Raw genomic sequence first — 14,194 nt, 5'->3', positions numbered from 1 at the left:
TGACCAAATGTCTTCCCTTCTATTTCTAAGATATGATGGTGAGTAATGGCCAGAAAAGTGTTTTTACAGAACATTATGATGTCACAGTGAAGTTGACCTTTGACCTTCTGGATAAAAAGTGTTTTCACTTTATCATTTCATTCTATTAGACAGTAATTAGTGTATGAATTCCTAAGTAATGGCCAAAAACATGTTTTGTGAGGACACAGTCACCTTGACCTTTGAGCACCAAATTCTAAACCAAGTGGATATTTGTGCCAAATTTGAGGATATTCCCATGAGGCCTTCTTGGGATATTGTGTTCAAAAGAATGAGGTGCATAGTCACAGTGACCTTGACCTTTGAGCACCAAATTCTAATCAGTGCATCCTTGAGTCCAAGTGAATGTTTGTGCCAAATTTGAAAAAAATCCCCAAGGCGTTCTTGAGATATCCTGTTTACAAGAATGACAAGGTCACAGTGACCTAATAAGTTTGAGGAATTTCTTCAGATTTGAGGGAATTTGCATGCAAATGTCCACTTGAGAAACTCCCTCAAGGCATTCTTGAGATCTTACGACAATAGGACGGATGGATGGACAGATGACCTAAAAATACCACCAGCCATGGCTATCGCCGGCAAGGAGGCATTATAACAAAATGTTAACCTTTGAGGCGCTAGAGGGGAAGTCAGGTAATTACTAATAACTATGAGGTCAATATGTTTTATCCTTTGGGGACCATGAATGTCTCCACAAAATTTCATCAAAATTCATCCAATAGTTCCAATAGTTGTTGAGATATGTGGACGAAAAGTGGTTGACTGATCAACTAACTGACCAACATTACCACATCTTAAGAACAAATGCTCTAAACAATATGGGGCTATCTGAGTGTAATTTATATGCTATTATTGCATCTTTAAAACTGTTCTGAATGTGTATATTTTTAGCTGCACAAGTGCTATAGCTATAGAAACGACAATGTCTGTTGACTGTCCACCATTTTGGTCCTGACTAAAATATCCCAACAACTATTTGATGGATTTTCATCAAAATAAGACATTCATGTCACCCTTAAGATAAATTGTATGATAATGTTGGTGATCCCTTGACTTCTAAATGTATAATGAACAGTGGTCAAACAAAAATGAAAACAGACTGACATCAGAAATATACATTTATTTACAAATACCGTTGCATTTGCATAGACATTTAAAATTCCAAAATAAAAGTTATAAGCTATTATAGTAAACAGATTTAGGAAATATTATTTTATGCTGCATCATTTAGCACAAGAAAAAGTTCACTTGTCAGAAACACGGAGTACAAGTTGCTCTTTCATCTGTATCATATAAATATACATAAATAAGATCTGTATGTACTTCATTCCAACAGGTGGAGTCATTTCACTTTGCCAAGCAGCCGTCACAATCAGTATGCATTATTACACTCATCATCATCATCATCATTATTATGGTCATCACTATCTCCACCATTATTACCAACAACAAAAATAATTTTTGGTCCTCTCTGAAGCCTTTGTGGTACAGTCATTAAGTCAAAATTCTTTCTTCGGGATACACTGGACATTCATTCAGCTGGACTGCGTATTGTAAGACAGTCGGTGTTGTGGGTTTTTTTTTAAACAGATATATGTGCTGTAGACACATTTCTGTGCAGTTATAGCTCAATCCTGCTGGCCATGACTGGTATAATCACTAACAGTATTCTGGTGACACAGCCCTCTTAAGGTTTACCTGCAGACATTATTATTGCTGCATTTATTATTAAGAAAAAAGCAATGCAAATAGAATCATTTTACTCTTCTTCAAAAGTTAGAACAGTCTGAAATAGATTTTGCATGTTATTTAATATTTTTTATAATATTTTTTTAAAATATATTATGTAAATGGGGTGTCTCTTAAAACTAGGAAAGTAGATACAAAATGGTTTTCTCCAATTGTAGTATATTCTCACTGTGCTCAACGTATTTATGTAAATGGTTTTAATTAAGTTTGTTCTGCTTTAGTAATAAGTGTTGCTGTCAGGTGTGTAGAGGAGACATTTCGAGGATCCGCCAGTCACTGTCAAGACCTCCTGCTGTCCAGTCAGATGGTTCATCCATCGTCATCCTGTGGGGATCTGCAGGGCCAATAAAAACAGTGGCTTTCAATGGATGGAGTGAGACTTGAGGGTGGGTCCTAAGGGACTAAAACTCACCCTCAGCTTAATTTTCCAGAGACCCAAGGTCTGATTAGTCTCTGTTGAAATCAATCATTTTTTAAAATAATTTTCCCTTGAGAAAATAAAGCCATTGTTGTCACGCCCTCTGACCCTTTGACCCCTAGATCCCCGCAGCGGAAAGTCTGACAGGCTGGCCTCATGCCTTCAGCTCTGTCCCTCTGACACCATGACATCACATCCATCCATCTTTACATCTAAATGTATCTGTCTAATCTGTCAATATGAAAACATCTGCTCACACTGCTCAAGCTGGTGCGATTAAAGAATCTCTTTTCCTGTACAAAGCATCTTACAAAATATTTTTCTACATCTTTGTTGTATCATTAATGATGAAAAACAAAAGAAAACGACGGGAATATTACAAAAGACTTGCAAAAATATATCTCCACAGTGGTTTCAAACATTCAGGACTCTGCTTTACATGACATGATCAGAACATTGCATTCGTGCCCTGCAGTATCATTTCACTTCTGCAGCTTTGCTGATTAGTAATAAATTAAATCTAAACTCCCAAATAAATCTCTCAGCATCCAGATGTTTTCTGTTCACAGCTGTTTACAAAACACAGCGAGACCAAACATGGTGGAGGGAACTCCTGTTGACAGTTAAAAACATGCAGAATAACAGAGTGTAGCAGCGTAGCTGGGTAGCTTAGTGGCCGACAGCAAAGAGAGACGTACAGATGATAAGGAAAAGCTGCAGATAGTTTAGAGGAAAGATGAAGTTTGTTTCCTGAGTTGGTTCACCGGTTTTGGGGCTTTCTCTTGTTCAGTCTTTACACACACTCTCTCACACACTCTCTGCCACTCTGTCACATCCCTTCCTTCTCCGTCTTCCACATTCACCTACCATCTATCACTTCCTTTTCCCTCCGTCGTCCTCCGAGGGAAGTTGGACAATGTGCTCCTGGTTATAAGAAAAAGTGAGGGTGCAAGAGTGGTATCAGCGCTGGCGCTAATGGGAGAGGGGACTTCCTTTGACTTCTCATCAAATGAAAGCTGTTTTATTTCTGGTGAAAAGCTTGAAAATGCCAAATTACAACTGCAGCGTACTTTTTGCAGCCCTCGCCTAAATTGGGTTAAACAGAGTATTTGTATTGTGTGCTTACATTATTGTGTACTTTTTTGTAAGACATATACTACATATGAAACGGAGAGAACTTCGTGATCCAACTCAAATATTTAAAAAAGTTGATGAAAAAGCAGGGATGCAAAAACACACATTTGATCCCCTAAGTCAAATAGTGGGTGTGCAGCTGCTCTGCTTGGTCCATTGCTCAGGCCCCTATGTGTGCATGTGCCTATGTGTGCGTGTGCATTTCCACTGATAGATGTGATTCTGTTCATGTGTTATATGCTGTTGGCAAATATTCAGGGGTTGGGAGAAAAGTGTGTATTTTGAGTATCTCTTCAGTGTGATTTTGAACGTCATTACTTCACCTTAAATTAAACCACAACACTCAACATACACAGATGTGCACGTACTTGTACGTGTCTGTTTGTGTCTGTTCATGTATGTGTGTGTGTGTGTGTCCCTCTCTTTCTCTCTATTGCCCCCCTCTATATGTACATTATGATGCTGTGAATGGCTATGTTGGCTGGTGATGCAGTGAAGAGCACAGCAGTAGTAGATGCTGCTTTGGTTATAAAAAAGATGGCACAGAAAGGCCTTGCAGCTGTGCAGGAATGATCACAGTGTGGAAAAAGTGCAGACTGGTCGACACACACACACACACACACACACACACACCCAGATGACTTAGCTTCGGCAAAGAATGTGTTGCTGGCTGGAATCAAAAAGCAGGACAATATGTGATACGGTGTGGATGTATGGATTAGTTGCGGTGGCCCAGGAGTCCTCAGATGTGGACTCTCCTCTTTGGTTGTGAAAGCTATGGCTGCGGTGTTTGGACTAAGGGTGTCAGGGTGGTTAAAGCATGTGGGCTGGTCACTAAGGAGGGGGGCTGATAAGTCCTTTGGCCCTTCAGGAGAGCCGTTTCTGTGTTAGAATTTCTCATCGGGGATGACTGTGTTGAAGGGGTGGTCCCAGAACGTGGAGGTGATTCCAAAACCTGCGAAGAGAAATACAGATGACATTAGACAGATCAGAAAAAAAAAAAGACGCAAGGAGAATCAAACCCACAAACTGTGTAAGATCTGTCTGGGTCTAAGCCGTATATGTCTATCAGATTTCATGTTTCCAGTGCTCACCTGCCCTCTGGTGCTCAAAGTGGTGCTTGACGTGGTAGGCCTTCAGGCTGTACATATACGAGCCTCTCTTGGGTGAACCGTAGTGAAGGTAGTAGTGGATCATGTCGTACACGACATAGCCACACAGGCCTCCAACAAACACGGACGTCCCCAGGATCTCTGGGAGCGTCTTGCAGAGGATTAGATAGAAAACTCCCACCACTAAGGAGGCCAGGCCAGGGGGGAAGACCAACCGGGAGCCGTCAAACGGAGACTGTGGAGACAGACATCACACACTGAGACATGAAGAAGCAACGCATAGAAACTAGCAAAAAGAACAGGTAACTTCTTCCACTCCACTAGGACACCCTCAATCCTTGGCTGACATTAGTCTTTCAGAGGCTGTGCCAGGCTGTGTTTTAAAGCTAGAGAACATGGTACCAACCATGCAAAATGGTGGTGAAAGTTCACATCACTGTATAAAAAGATCTATTGTGACCTCTAGGATAATTAAAGTCTTATGAAACTTTATAACCACAAACTAGAGACCTTGGGTATTCAGAGGACGGATGGCTTTCATAGGTTTATTGACAATAAGGTAGGTTTTCTGAGCAATTTCCTGAACAAAATTGCTTGCCATCCAACATACGAAAAATGCGATTCTTATATTAATCTCCAAATGTCAAACTTTTTTAATACCAAACCACAGTATGGATATTTCTGTGGTGTTTCTCAAGGTCTTGGTGTCTTAATGTGGTATTCTGGCATGATTTTGACCATTTGTTACCATTTTTTGAGGGGTAAAAAATGATAACAAATGTAGCACTAAATCTGTTTTAAAAACAGTATCAATCCAAAAAATTGTTGCAACAACTTATGAGACAAAATTAAGCGAGAGAAATGGCCATCATATACCTCCATACCCCAAAATACAATGTTTATGACATATTTTTTGACTAGAAAGACCTGACACACAGTGCTGAGCTGTATCTCAAATTAATCTTCAGTTTCCCTGCTTTCAGATGATTTATACCACTTCTGTGGGGCACATACTGCTGACCTGCTATCTCCCTCTTAAAGGTCAGTAAATACATTTGTTTTAAGAGAACTGAAACTATGCGGAATACAGCGGCAGTTGTTTCTTAACCAGCAATACCAAATTATTCATAAAGCGAGCCATGAAGTAACCATAATAAGCAAATACAAGTTTATGATTAAACCAGTTTTATGATGATGAGATCCACCCTGTCCTTCAGCCTCAGCGGTGGTGTGTTTGTACCTTGTGGTGCTGTCCGTGCAGGAGGAAGTGTAGCGTGATGAGGTAGTAGTTATGGGCTGGCGGTTTCATGTGAAAGACAAAGCGATGGATGCAGTACTCGATGAATGACCATAAGAACCAGCCCATCAAAAAGAGCAGTGGGAAAATGTACTTAGGGATCGGGATAGAGAAGTCTGGCAACACACACACATAAAGATACTGACATAAATACACATGAACAGGACATGAAAATGACAACACACTGGATGTATGGCATGATTTTGTGCATGCCCAAATAAGAATGTGGATGTATAAATGAAAATGAGAGTGTGCGAGGGTCTCAGGTGATTCAGTGTTCATGATATCAGCATGCATTGTATATGACTGTGTGTGCATGCAAGTGAGTGTGTGTGTGTTACCTGAAGTAAAGTGTAGTCTGGTGGTGCCCTTTGCCAGGGTGGTGTAGCAGTACCAACTGTAATAAAACACAATAGGAAGCCACACCACTGGTACCCAGTACCTATAGCAAGAGAGCACAAACGAATATGGTCACATTCTCTGAGAAGTAGGGTCCTTTCTGTCACAACTTTTTTACACTACCTATCACATCATATCATATCTTATTGAGGGTGATGCGGCTTGAAGGTGAGATGAACAGGAACCTCAGTCTAGCCAAAAAAGTTGAAGTGGGTTAAGTGTTCTTCACACTTGGCACATGGGACAGGTTTAAGTTGGCTGCAATCTGCAACTTCACTGCTAGATGTCACTAAATCCTGCAAACTGGACCTTTAAGATGTCAGTGTTAAAATAGGTTTAGGAATCAATGAAAACAACAGTCTATATGTGTTAGTACAGTGGTTACCAAACTTTTTCTTTATCTGGTGTACTCCAGCAGCCCATTCAGATGAGTTCAAGTACCACTTTATTGAGAAACCCTTCATGTTCTAAATGTGTTCTTTTCAACTGATTTATAAAGGGACACTTTTGATTATATAGGATAGGATATCAGTACAATAGTATTTCTCCATACAGGACATATTGATCGTGAGGTGCATTTATAGTACTAACACTTGGGAGTTATTTATCCAACGCTGTTAGCGCCGTACTTCGATTTCTCTGTTTACTTTCCTCAATCCTAGCACATGATGTTGAGGTATTACAACTGATCCAGGTTAGTGGGAAGCAAAAGTAAATATATTAAAGGTCAAAATCACACCAAGTTATGATTTTTTTTCTTTTCTTTTTTTTTTTTAAATGAGCTCAGCCACTCTACAATATTCCCACATACCCCCTAGCATCTGCAGATCTACCCCATGGGTTACAAATACCACTGGTTAGGAATTACTGAATAAGTCAAAAGGTACAGTAACTCAATAATGCTTCTGCAACAACACTTCATTTGTAGATGACAAAACCTGCTGTAATATATCGGTTTAGAGGAAAGTCATCATGTTTTTTTAACCTTCTGGGAATTGCCCACACTCAGGAGTGGGCACAGGAACGGACAAATACCCCTTTTCCACCAAATGAGCTCTGGTTCTTTGACTGTTTCAGTTCAGGATTCCTAGAACCGCGGTGCTATCATCAATCAGCCCACGTTTCCACCATTTTTGAACAGTTGAACCGTTGTGATCAAGGATGTGTCATCAACAGAGGGCGTTGCACTATGCACATTGGAAGTTAACAATAGTAACAAAATGGCAGATCACATGGATTACCTGCAGATTTTAATGTCATTGTAGTTATTTGTTTTTACCAAAAAGCAAGCATGGACCAACTATCAATGAGACCACTGCACACTCTTTGATGCTTTCTCACTTGATTCCTCCATTGTTGTCTTCTCAGTCCTCTTTTTCCAATCTTTAGAATCTGACACGCCCTCTGATGTCAGGTCAAGAAAAACCTGCTATTTTTTGGTTCCAGCAGAAAACCAATTTTTTGGGGTTTTGAACCAATATATTTTTGGTCGAAATGCTCTGAACACTTCAAAATTTGGTGCAGGAACTGGAACAGAACCAGTTCCATGTTGGTGGAAAAGAGGTAAGAGACTTTTTGCAAGTCTATTAAACTGAATGTATGTTTGTGATTGGATTAGCATCACACACACAGACACACATACATTTATATATGTAACAAAAACAGTTACAGTGTCCTTTGTATCTCGTCATATTTCTTTAAATAATATAAAAGAGAGACAAACTCTCTTACCAGGAAGTCTTGGTGCTGGCCTCCAGGAAGGGGTTTCCAAACAGTCTGATTGGTCTGTCGACTGGTTGGTGAACCCAGGCATCATATTTCTCTCCCAGGTGGCCTACCTGCCATGCCAAGGGCTTCCGCCAATCCACCAAATCCTGTACAGATACAACAGATCAGAAACTAGTACACCATATTCTCTTAAAGGTAAATGTGACTGTGTTGGAGAAAGCACATGCAAGTGTTAAAACAGAGACTGTGTTGCCTCCAGCAGGTGGCAGCAGAGAGTAATAACTGATAAACTGCTCAAAGACTTGTCCAATAAGGAAGTAAATGCCTGTATGTGTTTGTGTCTGTAACAATAATTCTGAGTCCAAAGACCAAAGACTGAGCTGCTTTTACAAGCTCTTTACAAGATCCTCATGCTCACAGCCACACCTGGGACACGCTGCTCTGGTGTGGATTAACAATGAAGATAGTACAGTCAAGTTTCACACTCATCTGTGGTCAGTTCTGTAAAATCCATAGGAATGTTTCAGGCTGGGAAAGTGGGCGAGAAAGCTGATTGTACATCAGGATTTTTTCTTGAGGAAGAAGAGTACAGTAAACCCATGACCAGAGTAAAGACATCGCATGATCACATTAAAGCAGACAGCCAACACTTAATTTCAGCTGCATTACTTTAGGAGCGTCATATGATCCAAACTCTTGCACTTTAAATGGTGTTTAGGATTTACTTTTTCGGAAAAAATGATTGTTGCCCAGGTCATGATTTTTCACTTATGATACCCCTCTGACAACATTCGTAACAGGCACGGACTGACACAGTTACGTCAGGTTGATTGCTGAGACTTGGGCTGATTAAAGGTAATTACAGGTCACCACCTAGATAACGTGTTTATATCACATACCCTCATTTCGACACAAAGAAAGATGATCCCTCCTCGGCTGTAAAATCTGCCACACAACATGTAGCCACTGTGCCTGACATCAAGCATCATGCAAACACATTCACTCAGGCTGGGTTAGCATGTGAAGGCACTTTAGCTGGCACTGAATGGTCAGATACAAATCATTAAACTACAACAACTGCCATGAAATCAGCTGGTCCCCAGGCAGCCAGATGTTCATACTAATAACTGGAACATTCACATTTGTCAACAGGAAATGTATGTTTGTCAGGTACTAATCAGCACTCCATCTGTTATTAGTCAACGAGAGAACTCACATCTTGACTAAATGTTTAGCCTGTTCTAAAAAAAACAAAGAAGTGAAATCGCCTGTCACATGGTGAGGATAAGAACACTTGTGACAAGGGCAGGAACTTGACACACACAAGTGATAATAGTGTGAAATAAGCAAATTAGTTTCACCATGAACCAGAAAATGATACTGGATTTAAAACTTACTGCCAGGTCACAGTTACTGAAACCAGTATCACAAATACCTCTGACACTGCCAAAAATACTGGCTCAGGTATCGCACGTACGTGAGTCTATGCACCCATCCAATACTGTGTCATTTCTAATAAACTAATCAAGTCGTTTTAAACACAAATACAATAGCAATTTTCCTGGAAATCAGTTCTTTTGTGCTGCTCTAAAGCAGTATACAGCAAGTTCACTGTGCCACCAGTGGCAACTATTGTTTCAGAGTGGCAGCCATGGCAGCAATTTGGCAACATTTACACTGCATGTTCCACCAGTATAAAGGCAATATGTACAGTATGCAATAATTAGTGTTGCAGATTTCAACACAACAATCATGTTTTACAAAGACTTTAACCTGAGCCTTGCCATACCACAACAATAGCTATAGTTTCACAACCACACAGGGTTAGTAGGGAACAGAAGTGTTACATTTCTTTTTTATGCAGTGTTATCATATTGGTACTTGTTATCAGCCGACACACAAGTTCAGGTGTCGCAACTGGTAATCGGAAGGAAAAAATGGTATCTGAACATCTCTAAAACATGGCGGAAAGTCTTTACGAATATATATATCACATATATAAATCACAATCAGACTGGCATAATGTTGATCTTCAGAATAAAGATTAAGGATGATTAATATTTATTGTGCATATCAAGACAGGCCAGCCATAATAATGGCATTCTAACATCTAACAGGTGAAGTTTGCTCATGAGACCAAATATAAGGATGCTGGTTTCTCTATCTAAAATTAACAGGTGAATAAAAGACAAAAAAACAAACAAAAAGACTGAGCCACATGTATTTGTGAAACCATGCCTCACATTCCTGAGTGTAACGCAGCTCAGATAAAACACACCCACACCCACACCCACAATCAACTGGCCGGATGTTTGATTCAAAAGGACAGGTGAGTATCTAAATAATGGGAGATTCCTGCTTTTCCAGTTTCTCTCTGTACTGTGTGTAAACGCCAAGTGGACTGTGTCAACAACATGACGTAATAAAACAAGGCTTAACTGAACAAGGCAGCTACTTTAGTGAGAGCACATCAGATCAAACAGTTGGTGTGAGTGATTGTCCTGACATTATATACACATACATTTAATCACACACACACACACACACACACACACACACACACAGAGTTTAAGTCTATATAAAATGTTGTTATGATGTGCAGACACCCTGTTTTCATCTTGTTTCTAAATCCCCAGACAGGACAGCACATGACAGGTACGGTGACATTCCCAGCACCGCAGCCAGAACAAAAGAAAGGCTTTATAGGTTTGGTTATTGAAACCACACCGCACTGGCGCTCTGCAGGTGTGAGAGGCACAGGATTTATTTTACAATGACACCAAAACACTCACACAGGCAGTACAGGGATTTAATTCTCTGTTTTATTGGAACAACTGAACGATACGGCGTGGCTGTAAAGACGGAAACACTGAGAAGCGTTAAAGTTTATAAGGCCCAGTCAAGGTCTGGTTTACAACGTGAACAGTCGAGAGACGTGCATTTCACTCAATACACTGATGCCTGGCAACAGAGTGAGCAAGACGGACTGGTTGAATCGGTCATCACAATGTGTTGTGCAAAGACCTGGTATGCTGTTACAGCTGCAGAGCAGAAAAACACTTCTCAAACTGCTCAATCACATGAGCATGATTTCAGTGAGAGAATGCATCATTATGTGTGTTGGACTTTATGTGATTTTTATACTTAAACTTGGAACTAGGCCCATTTTTAGAATTCATACATATTCTTTCTATGGTCTAAGATAGTCAAAAAATATCAGTAAACATGAAGCACCCAAATACACAAACTAGAGGGCTCAAACTCAAATTTGTGATGTCACAGGGTATAAAGTCTGCAGCTGCTCCAAACACAATGAATTGGGAAATAAGTTATAAACTAGTAGTTCCCAAATGGTCCAGCCATGGGGTCTGGTTTTCTCCTTTGTCATTAGTTCAAGGTCCATGCAGTTTAATATACTGAGCATTGTGTTTGGCCATGTTGTTGAGCTAGTTTGCCGTCTCTGTTAAGTAGATGTCCATTAGTCCCTCTCTCTACAGCAGGAAACAGCACTTCAAAATAAAAGCACTGTCCCAGAAATTCACTGTACTACAAAATAAAGTGTGTTTTTTAATTCAATTTAATTTTTTATATACTTTATATACTTCATTAATCCCCCTGAGGGGAAATTCAATTTTCTCACACTCACGCACAAACAGGACCTATACATGCACAAAGTGGAGAGATGTCAGAGTGGGGGGGTTGTCTTGGTCTGGCGCCCCGAGCAGTTGGAGGGTTCAGTGCCTTACTCAAGGGCACCCCAGCGGTGCCCAGGAGGTGAACTGGCACCTCTCCAGCCACCAGTCCACGCTCCGCATTTGGTCCGGACGGGGACTTGAGCCGGCGACCCTCCGGTTCCCAACCCAAGTCCCTATGGACTGAGCTACTGCCGCCCCAAACTTGACATGTCGGTGAGTCACTTGACCTGCGACCCACCAGTTGGGAACCCCTGCCTACAGTTACATGATGGCTTCTCATTCGGAATGAAATAAATCTGAATGAAATCATTCGGAATTAAAGTCTTTCCAGGTAGTTTACATGGGAAATATTCATTCCGAATGAGGGTTTACACGGGAGATCAGTTCAATCGCCTTTATTTGGGTCTGCGCAAGGTTTGGGGCAGGGAAGGTTTCTGATTGGATAGGGGGTGGGGCGGATGTTACGTTTACCGGAAGAAAACACTGTAGTCCTCGCTCTGGATAACAAGATGCTTGACGATGCCGTTCTTAGTGCCTTCTTCGGGCGTGTTTTGCTTATATTCTTGAAGCAGCAGTACGGCAACAACCTTGTTCTGCTAATGCTTCATCTGTTGAGGAGGAGAAGGGAGATAGAAGACCCTGCTGTGGCCAATGGAAACTGGTGAGTGCAACGAGTCTGACTGCTCTATCTCAGCCCGTTGCTATGCACGCCATATACGTCATCGCGCCTGAAGGGCAAGGAAACGAGCATGCGCAGAAAGACCGGAATGAATTTAAAGAGGAATGAGTGTATACATGCACACAAATTTCTTTCATTCGGAATGACAAACGGAATAAACCACCCCCTTTAATCGGATTTAATCTTTAATCGGAATGACCGTTTACATGAACAATTTTAATCGGAATGGCCTTTCATTCCGATTAAAATTGGAATTAAACTGTCCATGCAAACGTACTGAGTGTTACAGTCAACACTGAGAGCACCCAAGGGGCTGCTCAGAGTATATAGGTACATTTCCTGTTTCAAAACTGAGAACGCTACGACAGAATAAAGCTCATTTGTGAAAAAGAAGAAAAAAACATTCTGTAGGTCCACAAAATCAGTCTCCTATTCACTGTCTGCGGAACAGCTCCAGACTTAATGCCCTATGACATCACAAGTTTGAGACTCACTTCTCTGGTTTCTGACTTTGAGAGAGAGTAGCTCATGTTGACAAATACTGATTGATTTTCCCAAGGCTATGGGAATAACATATTAGAGTTCCTTATTTAGGTGGTGTCCGTCTTTAAGTTGTTCACACAAGAGCAGACAGGAACTATTCTTTTAAGGGAACAGTAATAATTAAAAAATTAAAATTAATAAGTCAAACCATAACCTTCAATGTCTCCATGGAAAATGGCAAACATACTGATTTATTGTTTGACTGGGGGTCAGTACCACATTTAACAACAGCAAAACTATATTAAAACATCTGTTTACAAACTCTTAAACAACTCATGTAGAAATATCAAAGTCTTTTTTATTCAGCCATAATAAAAAAAAAAAAAAAATAGTAACTGCATGCTCAATACTTCCCAAACACCTGCATTTTCACTAAAGCCGTAGCACTTGAACCAGATTGAGAGTGAAACTGATCTATCTTCTCTTCAAAGCCAGACTCCAATACTACAGTAGGGGTTTTCAGCAAAAATACACGTTTGGGAAGAACTGAGCATATGCCTGGATATACGGCACAAGTTGTGTGCAAGTTTGTAAACAGATGTTTTGATATAGTCCTGCTGTTGTTAAATGTGGCCCGCAATAAATCAATATGTTCCACTGTTTTTTTGTTTTGGGAAGCATGTAAGAAAAACTAAGTTCTTCACAAATTAAAGTCAGCACTGCATGACTTAGTGATTTACACATGGTCATTTTGTGGGTTCCTTTAAGTTGTGGTTAGGTGTTTGTAAATTATTATCACTGACACATCTGTGTGTGTGTGTGTGTGTGTGTGTGTGTGTGTGTTAGGGCTGAACGATATGGAGAAAATTTCATATCTCGATATTTATGCCAGATATCTCGATACCGATACGATACGATATGACTATGGATTCAGTGAAAACTAAGCATTCTTTATAAAATTTTTTTTTAAAAAAAACGAGTCCGAACCATTTTCTGGAAGCCCTCTTTAGTGACTGAATACACGGGAATCATGTGTAGCAATATGGTACGTTATAGCATTTGTAATGTCTTTGTGCCTGCTGGACGTCGATTGGTATGGCATTATGCTACTGAATGCATCGGCAATCCGACCTTGCTTGGGCTTGACACAGAAGGACCCAGATGTCCCTGCCGTGTCTTTTAATGCAAGGCACTGTTCATACAGTCCTCGGTAGTGTTGTTACGGTACCAAAATTGGGACCCACGGTACGATACCAGTGAAAGTATCACGGTTCTGAGTAGTATCAGATCACGGTTCTGAGTAGTATCAGGATACCACAGCCAAAATGAGGCAGATGTGCCTTTTGTCATTTAAAGATAAATCACTTTTCTATAATACATCAATGATATTTCAATGGAATAAATTACTTATTGACTTATTCATACTTCAAAAACAGCATCAATGAGTGATTAACATAGGGG

General features: G+C 40.4%; 1 protein-coding gene across 1 annotated transcript in view; it reads right to left on the bottom strand.

The window, feature by feature from the left end:
* Positions 1-1,139: 1,139 nt before the first annotated feature.
* Positions 1,140-14,194, bottom strand: part of fa2h (fatty acid 2-hydroxylase) — a 44,700-nt gene continuing 31,645 nt past the window's right edge. Inside the window, exons 3-7 of the mRNA XM_050073134.1 lie at positions 7,880-8,022; positions 6,091-6,191; positions 5,693-5,865; positions 4,435-4,687; positions 1,140-4,295 (exon numbers count right to left, since the gene is read on the bottom strand). Of these exons, the coding sequence (XP_049929091.1) occupies positions 4,228-4,295; positions 4,435-4,687; positions 5,693-5,865; positions 6,091-6,191; positions 7,880-8,022 (738 nt within the window). The 3' untranslated portion in view covers positions 1,140-4,227. The remainder of the gene's footprint in view (positions 4,296-4,434; positions 4,688-5,692; positions 5,866-6,090; positions 6,192-7,879; positions 8,023-14,194) is intronic.

This window comes from Epinephelus moara, chromosome 20 (genome assembly GCF_006386435.1).
Source record: "Epinephelus moara isolate mb chromosome 20, YSFRI_EMoa_1.0, whole genome shotgun sequence".
Classification (NCBI taxonomy): domain Eukaryota; kingdom Metazoa; phylum Chordata; class Actinopteri; order Perciformes; family Serranidae; genus Epinephelus; species Epinephelus moara.
The sequence above is the reverse complement of the archived record's forward strand: the minus strand, read 5'-3'. Positions and strand labels throughout refer to the sequence as shown.